General features: G+C 40.1%; 2 protein-coding genes across 13 annotated transcripts in view; both read left to right on the forward strand.

Annotated features, from left to right (window-relative positions):
• The window catches only part of LOC140269523 (nuclear receptor coactivator 2-like), a 58,552-nt gene extending 51,901 nt beyond the window's left edge, over positions 1–6,651 (forward strand). For 5 of the 8 annotated variants that reach the window (XM_072364664.1, XM_072364663.1, XM_072364670.1 and 2 more), the window contains 4 exons: positions 10–250; positions 359–527; positions 622–696; positions 1,955–6,651. In XM_072364664.1, coding sequence (XP_072220765.1) covers positions 10–250; positions 359–527; positions 622–696; positions 1,955–1,966 — 497 coding nt within the window. In that variant the 3' untranslated portion in view covers positions 1,967–6,651. The remainder of the gene's footprint in view (positions 1–9; positions 251–358; positions 528–621; positions 697–1,954) is intronic. The other 3 variants (XM_072364667.1, XM_072364668.1, XM_072364669.1) reach the window with 1 other exon arrangement.
• A 2,035-nt stretch (positions 6,652–8,686) lies between these two features.
• Positions 8,687–14,480, forward strand: part of LOC140268409 (ATP-dependent 6-phosphofructokinase, platelet type-like) — a 55,502-nt gene continuing 49,708 nt past the window's right edge. For all 5 annotated transcript variants that reach the window (XM_072363247.1, XM_072363249.1, XM_072363250.1 and 2 more), the window contains exon 1: positions 8,687–8,890. In XM_072363247.1, the coding sequence (XP_072219348.1) occupies positions 8,782–8,890 (109 nt within the window). In that variant the 5' untranslated portion in view covers positions 8,687–8,781. The remainder of the gene's footprint in view (positions 8,891–14,480) is intronic.

Here is a 14,480-nt window from a genome sequence, read left to right on the forward strand (position 1 = left end):
ACCTTCCAGGAATGAGCCAGCAGCAGCAACACCAGGATCCAGTGTCATGCTTCCCATGTGGGGCTGCCACCCCACAGAGCCCCCTGCTGTCCCCCAGGATGGGGCAGAGTCAGGGCCCAATGATGCAACAGAACCAGGGTCAAACCCAGCCTCATCCCCAGGCTCCAAACCAGAGAGGTCCCCCCAGCTACCAGCCAAGTGCCGACCTAAACGGATGGTCGCAGCCTGCTAACATCTCCACCAGCAACAGGTAGCGACATGTTCTTCAGAACTTAGATGCACCCTTATATCTAACATCCATTTATTAACCAGAGTCTTTTTTTTTTCTTTTTGATATTATACATTCTCTTTGACTCAGCGGGTTTTCTTTCAGTGTGTACCCCCAACAGTCCCAGTCTCAGTACTCCACGCAACCCACCGGAGGAATCTACAACAGTAGCAGCAACATGAACCTGGGAGTTGCCATGAGCGGTAATGGTGGCAACATGAACCCACTGTCAGGACAGATGAGCTCCATGAACGAGCAGGTGATGCAGTCACTGTGTCAGATGAGCCTAACAATAAGCTCTGCCACATAACATTATCCAGGAGTGCTCATTTTTATCTGCTCTGCTGATGCAGGTGAGTGACGGCAGCATGATCCTGGAGCAGCTCGCAGGAATCGACATGCTGACACAAGATGGTGACGTTAACTCTGTAAGTAAAACACTTCTCCTCTTCTTCAATTTAATCAGGTCACCCATTGTATTTTCCGTTTTTCTTCATCTAAGAAACAGCATCAATCAATAAAGTAGCTTAAATAAATATTGTGCTGTGAACATTTACAGCTGCCCTATTCATTTATCATTTAAATATTACAGGTGTGGCTCTGTGAAAAATGGTTGCTGCATTCCTTTTTGTTCACAACTTATAAGACAAATATGATATGTAATATCATATAATATCATACTAATATGGTTTATGATTGGCTAATGTTTTTTTTTTTTTTTAAATGTCACTTGCTTGGACTTCAGCTTTTTTCAGAGCCTCTTATATGTTCTCACTGATTATGCGGTCTCCATAAAAACTGGATTGAAAGATGTCCTACCGGAGTATCTGCAGTGGGAAACAGTAGTTCCTGTAGTGTAAAGCCCTACTGTTTTAGATGAAAATGACTACTCAGACATGTTCTCCGCTGTTGTACATTATGAAGTGAACTGTTAGTACACCTGCACTAATTCATGATTTCTCATAAACCTTGTGTTTCTCAGGGCTTAATTTTTTATCCAAGTTACAACTTGACTATCTCATGCTTGGTATTGCTTCTCTGTCTATCTTTAAGCCAAAACACGGAGTTACACTGCCCTGTTTATAACTGGGTCAGTGTCTTTCCTCATCCAGCAAGGCGGCTGGATTCTCTTGAGATTGGTGAAATCACAATAATGAAAGAATCCATCTTGCCGATGGCTTCGAACTACATATTTGGGACTGGAGCACTGTCGTCTGATCAGTCTGCACTCTACTGTCACAACTAAGGGCAGGTTTTGAGTGTGATAACCAGTCCTCAAGAGGATAGCGCCGACGCTGTGCTAACATTAGCATTAGCATCTGGTGCATCAAGTCGTGCCTATTTTGGATGTCAGTCTAGGCTTTTGGTCCTGAATGTGCATGTTAACAGGGCTGTTAATTACTGTAAAATAGAAATTTTTCTATTGCAGACCAGGTACTGAAGTAACAGGAAAGAAATAATGAACATAGATGCACTGTAACACAGTGACTGAATTACAGATTACCAAATGCCCAAAAGGCCATTATAATAAAAGCAACTTCTTAGATAAAGTCAAAGAAGGCAAACTTTTCAGCCCAGTTTGCCACCTTTGAGTTCTCCAACCACCAGGTCCATTTTCTGCTTTAATGATAAGTTTGATACAACTTCCCTTGTTGATTGTTCCTCTGATTATCTGTTTTTTCATAGAATTTCTGCTGACTGTGGCCTAGGTTGAGACAAGGTAAGACAGGGACCTGTGCAAAAACACTGACACTTACTCTGCTCATGGAGAGCCATGAAGGAGCAGAAGGAAACGCTGCTCCTCCTCTGCCACACCAGCCAACTCTGAGGCGCCACGGACAAAGGACAACGTGTTAAACCCTCTGAACTGCAATCAGACTGACTGAGATCTTGTTTCATGTTTTATGCCAAAAAACAAAACAAAAAAAGGAGTCAGACATCAAACAATCACAGGGAAACTAAACCATCCGGACAGCGAACACATCTGTGGGCTAATCGCAGAAGAAGAATGTCCTTTCTGATTCGTGGTTTTGTTGGACACGTTTTTTCACTGCTGTCATCTTTGATGATTAATCAGTTTATTTTTTTACAGTATTTATCTGGATACCATTCTCTGTAAACTTGCACGTGGTTCTCAAACAATCAGATTTAGAATAAGAATCGTATTTAATCTTCAAAGCCTGCCTTTGCTCTTGGATTAAGCAAGCATCCATCTCGTCTTGGAGAACTTTAGAATCTCCTTTACACTTTCAGTCCAAGTTATTAAGCTTAGAAGAGCCTGTATTTTTTCATCGACTGGTGGATCTAACAAAACATTTACTTCCAGTGTAGAAAGTAATGTCTTTTAATTAATTTTACAAACACACTGGATTTTTACCAAGAGATGTTGGTGACATGTATTTTTAGAAAACACTGGAATTTGGCGTGAGAAATAACACTATGTTTCAGACAAGGAGCGTAACTTTCTGAACTTGGAGCTTGCTGCAGTAAAACCAACTGATAGACAGTATATAGGAAGTGGACATGGCCACCGCGACAACACCCACTGATTTGTGAACTGCTGTTTTGAAGCCTCGGCTTTGCCCTTTTGGGCTTTTTAGAGTCAGAAGCTTCATCAGCAGAAGCACACAGATCTGAAGCACTTAATCTATCTAATGACGTCATCGTAACTTCTGGAAAAAATGTATTAACATTGTGTGTCATTAGAGAGATTGACCCTTTCTCAAATGCGAGTCTGGAATCAGTGCTTATTTCCCATCAGAGGTGTTGCACTTTAGGGTTGCCTGCTTCCACTTATGACAGTATGTGAGTAAGTCCTTCCTTTATGTACAATCTGGTCCACCTGATACACATAAGCGTTTGCTGTAGGAATGCGCTGCAGTTTTCCCTCTCAAAACATCAGACTGTGATACTCTTAAGTCTCTGAGGCGATGTATTTTACAACTATTTTATGTATCTGTGTGTATGAAACAAATGTCAGTGTGACACTGTAGAGATGAATGCAATGAAACCTCTGGATTCTATTTCATATGGTTCTATTTTAGAGCCTGCCTGAAGATGATTTATGGAAAATATTTTACAGTTATTTATAGTTTTGAAGAAATTTAGAGATTATTTCTATGAAGAAAAAAAATCAAGAATATCTTTAAGAAAATCCTTCAAAATGGTACTTAATGTTGATTTTAAAATTAATATATTTGAACTGCTGTAGTTACAGTACACGGGACTTGTGTCCCTATTTAATGAGTTTTTGAATGAAGGTGAATGTGTATAGACAGTGTACATATATTTTTATTACCCTTTCTGTTTCCCTAAGTGGTATTGTAAAGCAGCAGTTTGGAGCTCAAAAACATATATATTGGAGAGCAGAAATATGTCACTGGTTAAAGAAAATGGTTTAACCAGTTTTTATTCCAACAAAGAGTGCGACTTGAATGGATTGTCATCGAATTGGGCAGAAATTAAGTTTCTGCTGGGGCTTTGCTCTAATGAAGATTAGCATGTAAATATGCTAATATATACGTGGTGCTAATCATTAGTGTTTTGGCACTCTCTTTAGTACAAAGAAAGCATTGAGGTTATTCTTTCTCGGTGGCAAATGTTAGCACCACAACAGCCCTTGTTGTGTAAAAGGATTTAGTGCAACCACACCCTGTGTACAACTTCAGCAGTGTAACAAATGTTAGCGTTACACCCCTCCCTTCAACTCTGTAGTTAAACATGCTAATGTTGCTGTTAGCTTGTTTTTGGTCTAGTTTTTACCAACTTTCAGAACAATCTTTTCAGGAAAAAGTTTTAAACAGTGACATTAAATCTGCCTCCAGAGCAGCTTTGCCTCTAAAACAAGTGCAACCGATAAAACTCCATGCTAATGCTACTCATTTCGAAACGTTGGCCTGCAGGAGACACTCTTGCATTACTCGCGTCTGGCTTATAAGCTTTCTGTCATGCTGAAGGACAGTTTTTATGTTGTTTTAAGTCTTTCTGGTTCTTCTTGGTATAGATACCTGTGCACTAAAAAGTAAACCCTTTCCTGGTTCCAGTTAAACAAATTTTTAGAACCTCATTCAACTTTTTTACACAAAGACCCCTTGACCATAACAGTCTAAAATTGGATTTTTTCAGTGTGGAACATTCTGGGAATAGTTTCAGTGCATCGAAGGTGCTGTTCATCAGGTGCTATTTCATACACACAAGTTTATAATTGTGCACAAAACTGACTGTAACTGGCAACTGTGGATTTGTTGAATCCCTTTCTATTTTCTTGAATCTGTTAACGTGTAACTCTGAGGGGGACAATCAAACTGAAACACTGTATGAGGAAGCGTTTATATTTCTCTCCCCATCTTATTTTTCTTTTTCTTACTCCGTCTTTACTCCAGCATGTAAAAGTGTAAAATCTCAGAGATTGAACTTCTAATATAAGCCATGGAAATGTTGAATGTCAAACTCTCAGCATGAATAAGATGGAGCTGATCGCTCGTGTACAGTGTCTCCCAGTGTTGTACATGAAGGCAAATGGTTTATCTTGTTTTATTCTGATGCAATATACATACTGAAGTTTTTGTATATAAATTGCAAAATACTGCAATTCATGTAAATACTTTAAGATGCTCAACACATAGCATAATGCCTTAGCTTTTTGATTCTCTGTGGTGTCTAACTGTAAAGTTTAAAGTTCGTGTCACACACTGCTGATTGAGTGATTTGCCACTTTATGCTGTTGATGAAATAATTAGATGAGCAGGATTTTTTTTTTTTTTTAGATTTCCTCGTGATTAGGGAGGCTGCACAACCTGTTGATCAACTCTTGAAAATGATGGTTATGTTAGTGAGTGCAAGCTTTTCTAATATTTTGTTTGTAGTTACACTGTATTGGCATTTTCCTTGACTAATGCAATGTTTTTTTAAGGGGGCGTTCGGTTTCTTTGTTTTTTTTCTCTTCCCCTGATATTCCCATTGAAGCTACCCCATTGTGCTACAGTTGGCTGTGAACCATGGTGCACGTCCATTTTTATGTACTGTAATACATTTCAACATTCAGAGCTACAGGAGAAGGAGGGAGACGGGTTGAGTATTGAGTACATTTGGTTTATGTTAGTCTTGAATCCAAAAGTTTTAGTACTGATTCAAAAAGTGTTTTACTCCAAAACAATTAAAGTATTTCTTTTACACCCCCTTTTTTATGTTACAAAAAGCCAAAGTTTTCAAATGTTAAAAGGATACCTTAGATATTTAGACGTGGGGATGGATGAGGAACTTATCCAAACACTGTTTTACCTATAGTAGATTGCAGCCAGCACAGTCTGCGTTTGTAGATGCAGATGGCGGTACAGGCACGAGCGGCTAAGCTAAAAATACCCATCAGTCTAAGTGCATGTCATGTTTAGAGTATTTTTACCACTTTATCTTGTCAGATGACCCCTTTTCAGATAGGACACTGAAGCTGTTGTGTGGCTCCTCCAAAGCTTTCACACTTCTGTGACAAAAGCGGCCATTTAGCCTCAATGAACATAGAAGTTTGTGCGCCAACACTGCCTCTGTCAGTTAGTTTGTGCTGTTGTGTGGCCTGACGGGTGGGTTAGTGTCTGAACTCTTAAAAACACCAAAGGGGAGGGCGGCACAAAGAGGCCGAGCGCACTGACAACAGATAGGGAGCTCATATGAATCCACTTCATAGAAACTGAACCATCTCTTTAAATGGTGTTTCAACTCAGACAGTAATACAAGAATTAATTTGAAACCAAAATGAATGATGAAGTTTAGAAATTGGGATATCTAAGTGACTTCTGACACTTTCTGTCCTCTGCTGGGCGGTCATCTAACTTGGAGCCTCAATAGTTTGAGTCCTTGTTGGGTGAATGCAAAGAATTTTGTCAAATTCTTCTCATTTTGCTTATGCTCATACAGTCACAAATGTTTGTTTCCAACTTTAAGATCCTGATATTGATCTCAACAAAAAAAAAATTAGTTTTCCAGTATTTTTGCTTTCTAACATCTGTGATAGAAACATATTAAAAGGCCATTTCTTGGATGAAAACACTGTAGAATCTTCCCTGAATTTCTTTCTGATTTGCTTTCCACTTACAAAATGTATTTGACATCCTGAACCCTGGAATCAGGACAGTGTGTAAAGAGTTAGAAATAATCAGTTTTCTGTTTGAGATTTTTCTTTTTTTCTTTGAAGTACCCCCTCTTCTGTGAAGGTCATATTAAACATCTCAGCTGTGACACAGTCCAGTACCTGCAGTTTGTTCACAGTGTGTGTTTTATTACAAACACGCTCACACATTTTATGCAAGCTGTCGACTCTATTGTTGCTTCTGCCAGTGCTGCTTGTTAATTTATGATTTATGCCACTGTAAATAAATTATTTTTATTGAGCTGCTCAGCTTCTGAGTTTTATTTAAACTGTGAATGATAATGTTGCGTAAACTCAAAGTAATGTATTCCAGTTGATGCTCAACTCACATATGCAGTTCCCTATATTTACCAGTAGGTGTCACCCTTTTCCTTTAGTTTGCTAAAAGCCTTAGCAACCGTGATGAAAATAATTTTTTCTCTCTGTGTGTTTATGCTTTCTTTGGCATGTTTAGTAATAAATAAGCCATTTAATTATCATTAAGCACAGTTTCAGAATGCAACATGAATTCACAAGCTATGTAAATTTCTTTTCCAGCGCTTTGTAAGAGGTTTGCAACCTCTGTGGACCCCTTTTTTTTTTTTTTTGTAAATTCAATTATTTTAATCCCTTAGAGACACCTGATCCAAGATAATTTAGACCCACTTTGTTCTATTGAGATCCAAACGTCTGTAAAGGTGCCGCGAACAAAATTGATAAAATGAAGCAAGATACATCCTTAATATTTCTGTTTGAAAGAGAAATGTTCTCCTAAACAAAAGTAATTTTTCATTAATAACCTTTATTCATGATTTAATCATACCTTGAATGTGACATACACTGTAAAACAGTGTAAGACACTTCCAGATTCATGCGGCATTGCAGTATTTCCTCATTCTGAATCCTGGCATCAAATTTGAAGAAGTGAGGAATGGCAGAAAGGTCATAAGACCACACAGGAGCCAGACTTCTCTCTATTCTGCAGAGAGAAACCTGAAACCAATCCAATGTCTGATGGCCTCACTGTGCCCTTCGTGTCTAATCACAGCCACACTGCTGAGGTATTGTATGAAAGCTGCTCCATCTTACGCTCAAATAAAAGCTTTTGTCTTGAATCTTATGAAATATTGCAGCTGCTGGCTGTGGACAGGTGTGAGGGGTCATGCTTACCGGAGATGAGATAATGTTTCCAGTCTCAAGGGATAAGTGAAGGTCGTGAACTCCGTGAAACGTCACAGATTGTCTTAAACACACAGTAAAAGTGACATTTTTAGCTTTATGTTAAATTATCTGAACTGCAGCTTATGATACAAGAAATACACAATTGAGAAATACTCACTCGAAGGTCATGTACAAATAATTAGAAGTATCTTAGACTTTTGTGCCTGTAATCAGTTCTTTGTTGCTCCCATTACATAATTTCATCCAACAATCTAATCTTTAAGAGTTGCATTATGCCAAGTTTTCATGTTGTAAGAACCCTCAATTCATCTGCTGTTTGGATTATAAGGCAACTTCTGAATTAATGCTGATAGTGGATCACTTCCTGATTGTAATACGGATGGAACGTCCACCTGTAGGTCATCTGATCGCTCATTGGTGGATTTAAATGTCAGTCACGAGGATACCTGACTGACGTCAGGCTGCCCGGCTCGAGCAAAAAATATGAAGAAATATCTCTCTGATCCTTTTTTCAGAGTTCAAAGAAGAAGCTGGATGAAATTTGAGTGAAAGGATATTTTATTTGTATAAAAACATAGAGTCAATTCAGAGTTTATTTACTTCTATCAAAATCATTTCTCATCTCTTTTTTAAACGTATTATATTCTTTTTTTTTTTTCCCTTGTCCAGCTTTATGGCAGCAGAATTGTAGTCTGAATACCTTTGATGCCAAACAGATTTGCTTTGCCAAGGGAAGTTTTATAAATGTAAAGCTCCCCTTGATGCCCATTTATTTATTTCTGTTTACAATATATGACATGTAATAGAACTGAACCGGACCGGGGGAACGTATTATATTCTAAAATGTCAATTTAATGCAATTAATTAGGCTCAAGATCGGAGCTGACAGATGTGGGACACAGCTGGACACAACAGACTAATCTCGAATGGAAAGAAAGAAACCATAGTCTAATGTGTAAATGGTATTAGAACCAATTGCTGATACAATGTGGAAGTTTGGATTATTAAAAATAATTGAAGAGTGCGTGTGTGTGTCGTGTCGGAGGGGGCGGTAACTACTGCAGTCTACCACGTCTACCCCCCCCCCCCCCCCCTCCCCTCCCGCCACCACCCTCCCTGTCTCAAATATCCGGTGTTATCCGTGGCCGCCGGTCCGCTCGCTGAGGAGTTCATTTCATCTTTCTATCAGCTGTCAGAGACCCGGGCGGAGATGGCAGGCACGACGGGACCAAAGCGGCAGGACACCCGCAAATTTTTCGAGAATCTTTCCGGCACTGGAAAATCCATCGCGGTGCTGACCAGCGGCGGAGATGCTCAAGGTAACAGTGTTCAGTTAGTTTGGAGGAGACTTCTGCTGGCTCGCACAACTGCAACTGTAATCACCGCGGACGCAGAAGAACAGGGAGACTAAGTCCGCTCTTCAGCCCTGCAGTGTGGATAGTTTTTGTTTGAGATGAATGTGTTTGGTCACTTTAGTTTCAGAGTGTCACTTGCATCTTACTGCAGGGATGTGTGAGAACCAGCAGCCTTATTGGTTGTTCAAACTTAATTGGAGAAATGCGGTGGGTGTCGACATGTCCGATAATGAGTATATACACTCATTATTTGTTGTTTAGTCTGTCTAACAATGCGCGCTCCCAGGGGTCCAAGAGAGAGGCGCGGTGTTTGTGTCAGAAAAATGAGCTTTATTCCGTTGTATTTATAAGTCATTTAAAATACATTTTCCTGATCCTGATGGCATCTCTTTATAGGGCCTTAAATGCATTTTAGTGACTGTTACGCAACAGCCTCCAGGCGCTGTCACTTGTGTCTGCATGGATGCTGCAGCGTCTGTAGCATTTTGCGGTGAAGTTATTATAAGAATCATGATGGACGTGTGGCTTGTAGAAAAATGTTGTACCAATATAACAAATGAGCAACAAGTGATGGCGGCACAACTCCTTCTGCACATGCTGCCCCCATCATGCACCAGTCACGATTTGTGTGGCATCATTTGTGTGTGATGCCATGCCTGCCCAGATGGCGCAGGTCTGTGTGCGCGTCATCTTCAGAGTATTCCACCAAAATTATTCATTACTTTAATGTCTCACTATAGTTGTAGTGCAGTCGGAACAACAGCTCCGTTATAGTAAGCTGACGTGATTCAGTTCACTGTTTGTTTAACTTACTTACTGAGATATGTGGCTTATTGGTGTAGAATATTCAGATTTCCTTAAGTAATAGTTTTCTATACAGATAAAGCTTGGCCTCGGAGATTCACCTGGTGCCTTCAGTAGATAAATAGTTGAGCTCTATTTATTAGAGTAGTTGCGTATAAACCATTGTCCTGCATCATGGAGGATGAGTCACGACAGGACCAGTGTGAAACAGCCTGAGTCATAAAAGTCGTACTTCCGGCTGAGACGTCAACAATAAAGCACAATATCCGCACTTTGGGCTTCTGCGCTTTTATGTTGAAGACGAGCTGTAAGGACTTCCTGTGCCTATCAGTAACTGTACTCATCCCTCCGCTGAAGGTCGATCAGTCCATGTGAGGAGCAGCGAGTTCTTACAATGATGAGGGGAAAAGAGACGGAAGGAAAACAAATCAGGGTTTCATTTTTACCCTCAAAAATGATATTTTAAAATGTAAAAACGACATTATATCGTTAAAATTAAATCAGTAATTATTAATGATCAGTGTAGGGATGATTTATGTTCCCTTAGTGTGTTTAAATCTCTAATATCACCCTTGTAGTGTGCACATAATATAATTTAAACATTATATTACAGAGCATCTCTCTTCTATTGAATTTTCACAAACAGAACATATTGTACTCTGTTGTCTCCTGCACACATGATCCAGTAATACCACAGCCATTGGCTTACATGCTGTTACACAACACAGTGACCCAATAGGCTGGAGTGGAGTGATATCTTCTTTCTTAGGCTCACTGCAGCCTCACGAAGCAAATCAGTTGCTCGTGCTTAATATTGTGGTTAGCCTTTATATTCGGCACGTGCTCCTTATGACAGCAGCTGGGTTTTAATAATAGCTTCACCTTTTAACTGTGGTGCCAGTATGGAAATAATGCACAGAGACAGACTCTTCTGCTCCAAAAGAGGGTGCAGGTGTCGGCTTTTGTCTAGTGAAACAAAAATCTGTCTGCATTTGAATCCTTTGATGGGTAATCTTGGGTATCCTTTAGGAGCTTGTCCTGCATGTTATGCACTGTTAAACACTCGCCTCTAGCATTTATACAGTTATTCAGCTGGATTACAAACGTGCACCGGTGGCTTACAGCTTTCATTATCGAAGTTTGAATAAAATACAAACTGTTTGTACCAACCTGTCTTTATATAAAACCAGAATTCTCCTTTGGATCCTCGTCACCATTATCTCCTGCTCAGTCAGACCAGGCGTCCACGCCTTCAGGTTTTGCTTTGCGGCTTCTTATGGTGTAGAAATTAGGTTAAAAAGTAACAGGGAGCTCGATTTCTGGCTGGTAGTGGACTGTATTTTGATTTCTCTTCGGTATGTTGCACGGATCCCTGTCAAAACTAACAGCCTTTATTTAAAGATGTTATTCACAACAAGTGGCAGCAGCCATGCTGAATGTTTTGCTGCTTTCATCTACACACAAACTTTTCTTCTGTGAGTAGATGAAATAGTGACATTGATGCATTCCCTGTATAGACTTTCATTAAAAAACTTTAGTTTCTTTCATTTTTTCCACAGGTCATTGTGGTGTGTGTAGATAGGTTTGCTCCTTCTAAAGCTACCAGTGGTCATTTAGAAAATAATTACATAATTAGTATGGTTGGCCTCAAAGATGTACACTTTGAAGAATGCGGTTAGAATTAGCATCCAGACATTATGATAAGATGTTATTAAAAACAAACTAAATTAACCGAATCAAATACAAAAGAAATGCTATCAAACACATATCATGACGTCTGCATGTGAAGATGAAGAACAGCCACTGGTTTCATTAACTATTCTTATGTAGTGCTGTTTGTTTCCACATAGTTTGACTTCTGATATGAAATTTTCAGGATTTTCTGCAGCTACAGGAGCAGCAGTGTAAACCTTGTTAATGCATGAGCTCACATTTAGCTACAGATGTGTGGTCATAATAGCAGACTGGGGAGGAAACTCGTAGCGTTTCAAGATTTCCAGAAGCTCATTTGAACATATTGAACACAATCACTCACCGTGAATGAGGGGAAATGAACATGTACCCACTTTTAACTGTCATCTGGTGAAACCAACTAATTATTTCTTGTATTGATTATTTCTGAAACTCATGAACCATGTTGTGCAGTTCAAGCACGTTTCACATGTTTGCATAGACATCCTGCAACCAGTCTGCGGTGCACAGGTCTCTAAGCAACACGAGAATCAGTGCTCAGTTAGCGTGCTGTGTTTCTGTTAGCATCTATCCAGCACATAACATGCATGATAATGTTAGCGCTGCAGCCTCCAGGTCATCAGTCTTTATGGAAATGGGACATTTAGTGATGCAACGCACTTTTTGTTCTGAAAGTTTGTCTCAGTGAGGCAACACAGCAAATACAGTTCCTGTCGAATGAAGGAAATTTAAGTGCAAAGGCTGAGACTGCATCTTGCCCAATCTAGGTCAACAGCAAGGTGACCGAGCGGCTGAAACAAACACCTCTTGGGATTTTTTCTGGACTCAAATTAAGACTGAAGCCTAAAGGGCATCTTTTGTAGAAAGTAGTAGTTAACCAGTATGGATTTTTCAATAGCAAATGTAGACTAAAGAAAAATGGAGCTGGGGGCACATGTAGAATATAGATATTATGTTATTGTTGTTATGTTATTGCATCAAATGAAATTCAATTAAAGTAAAAATAGTGAAAATAGGGGGCTGCACTGTGGTTAGTACCATCACCTCACAGTGAAAGGGTCCCAGGTTTGATCCCCTTGAGCAGGTTAATTGGTGACTCTAAATTGTTCTTGGGAGTGAGTGTGAGCATGCATGGTCGTTTATCTCTGTGATGGACTGGCAACCTGTCCAGGGTGTACCCTGCCTCTTGACTGCTGGGATAGGCTCCAGCCCCCCCCCCCCCCCCCCTTTGTTGAAATCTGCCTCAATAGGAGAGCATGAGTTTGTCTGGTTATCATTTCATCGCGTTTCTGTTTTCCTCCTGAGTTGGAGCGGTTTATGTTTGTAACTGTCATAGCTGCGCTCGTCCTCCGCCTTAGTTACTGAGGAGAGTGCTTAGGTTTTCACAGCCCATTACTTTGCTCTGTGAGGAGATCCTCATCCTGCCTTGCTGTGCTCTGTTTAAACCTTTTTGAATTTGAAAAGACCCTGCACTTGTGTCCTGAGTCCTGAGGTCCGTGACAAAAAATAAATATAGTATTATAAGGAAGAGGCCATGAAGTGCATCACCTCACAAGAACAGTATCAGCCAACAGAAAAAACAGAGTTATAATACTTGTTTTTCTAAATTTGCACGAGTAAGATTTTCCAACAACGCCAAAGCAGCCATCTTTAGCTACAGTTATAAAACCCACGATTAGTATATTATAAAACCTAAAGATGAGAAACAAATGCCACCTTTTTTTCACATTTCCACGGCACCACATCACGGTTAATTTGATCCAGAAAACTCATGCCAACATGGACGTAAGAATATGTGAAATGTGTACAGTGTCAACATACATTTTTCCATGTTTGTATGTAGGACAAGGCGCGTGCATGGTGTTTGTGTTTGGAGGGGGTTTATGCATCAGGCATTATGAGTTACTGATACATCCATTCTCTTATTACTGTTTGAAACTCATTAAGTATGTGTGCCATATCCATCCTTGAAGGAAGTTTAGTCTCTTACTGCTCTTTTTGTTAGATGCCTTGAATGGGATGCAGTCTAAAGGGTCTGAACATTGTCTAAAGCATGACATTGCCCTCCAGGGAGTAGTCACATCCCATACACATTCTGTATACAAGGGTTAGTGAAAGGTAAGGACTGTTAACAGCATGTGGTGTGGGAGGAAACCTGGCGACAGAGTCAGGTTTGTCAGGAGCAGCTTGTGCCCTGAGCTCAATGCTTGACTACACTGATATTGCCACTGAGAATGGGCTCAGCAAGATCCATACCATTGTTTATCCTCACTAGTGACATAACGCACAGTTGGCTGGACTCGAAGGGCTCCTCAGTCCTCAGTTTGCATGTTCCTCTGTACATGTGTGGGTTCTGTTAGGGTACTCTGTCCTCCTTCCAGCATCCATGTTGGGTTAACTGTTAACTGTAATTGACCCTAGGAGTGAGTCTGCATGATTGTTTGTGTTGGCCCTGTAATGGACTGGGGACCTGTTCAGACTGTACCCGACCTCCAATGATTCGATTAAGTGGGTGTAGAAAATGGAATGTACATTATTGAGTAAATCTCAATCAATTAAACAATCATTAGTCGATAAGTCAGTTGACAGCCTGTTGGATAGTTGAAATGTTGCAGAGAGAGAGAAATGTGGTTGAAAATCATATGCAGTTGGGTGCTTTTTGCATCTTATCAACAACTGTGTCATCAAATGCGTCACAGTGTCGACAGGTGACAGGGGGTGAAATCTCTAAACAAAATGGGATAAACCTCAAAGCCTAGAGTTCAACATATTGGGTGAGGATCTGCTCCTCTGCAGTGGCATGTCCAGGATTACACATCTGGTTTAGCAAGCACTGCCTTTTCTATCACTTCTTTGTCTGGCAGTAGAGTCTAAAATGGGTGTTGAAGTGTTGAATTTGTTCATGCAGCTAAATCTTGATGCAACAAAGGCTGTGTGACACTGTAATTCAAAGGTTGTGGGTTGGAGTCCCACCAGAGTCGTTACTTTACGATCCTTTCAAATGTGTGGAGCATCTTCTCGACCCATTTTCATTTCACTACCCAGCTGGTGTCAGATT

This window comes from Leuresthes tenuis, unplaced genomic scaffold (genome assembly GCF_036924035.1).
Source record: "Leuresthes tenuis unplaced genomic scaffold, fLeuTen1.0.hap1 SCAF_14, whole genome shotgun sequence".
Taxonomy (NCBI): Eukaryota; Metazoa; Chordata; class Actinopteri; order Atheriniformes; family Atherinopsidae; genus Leuresthes; species Leuresthes tenuis.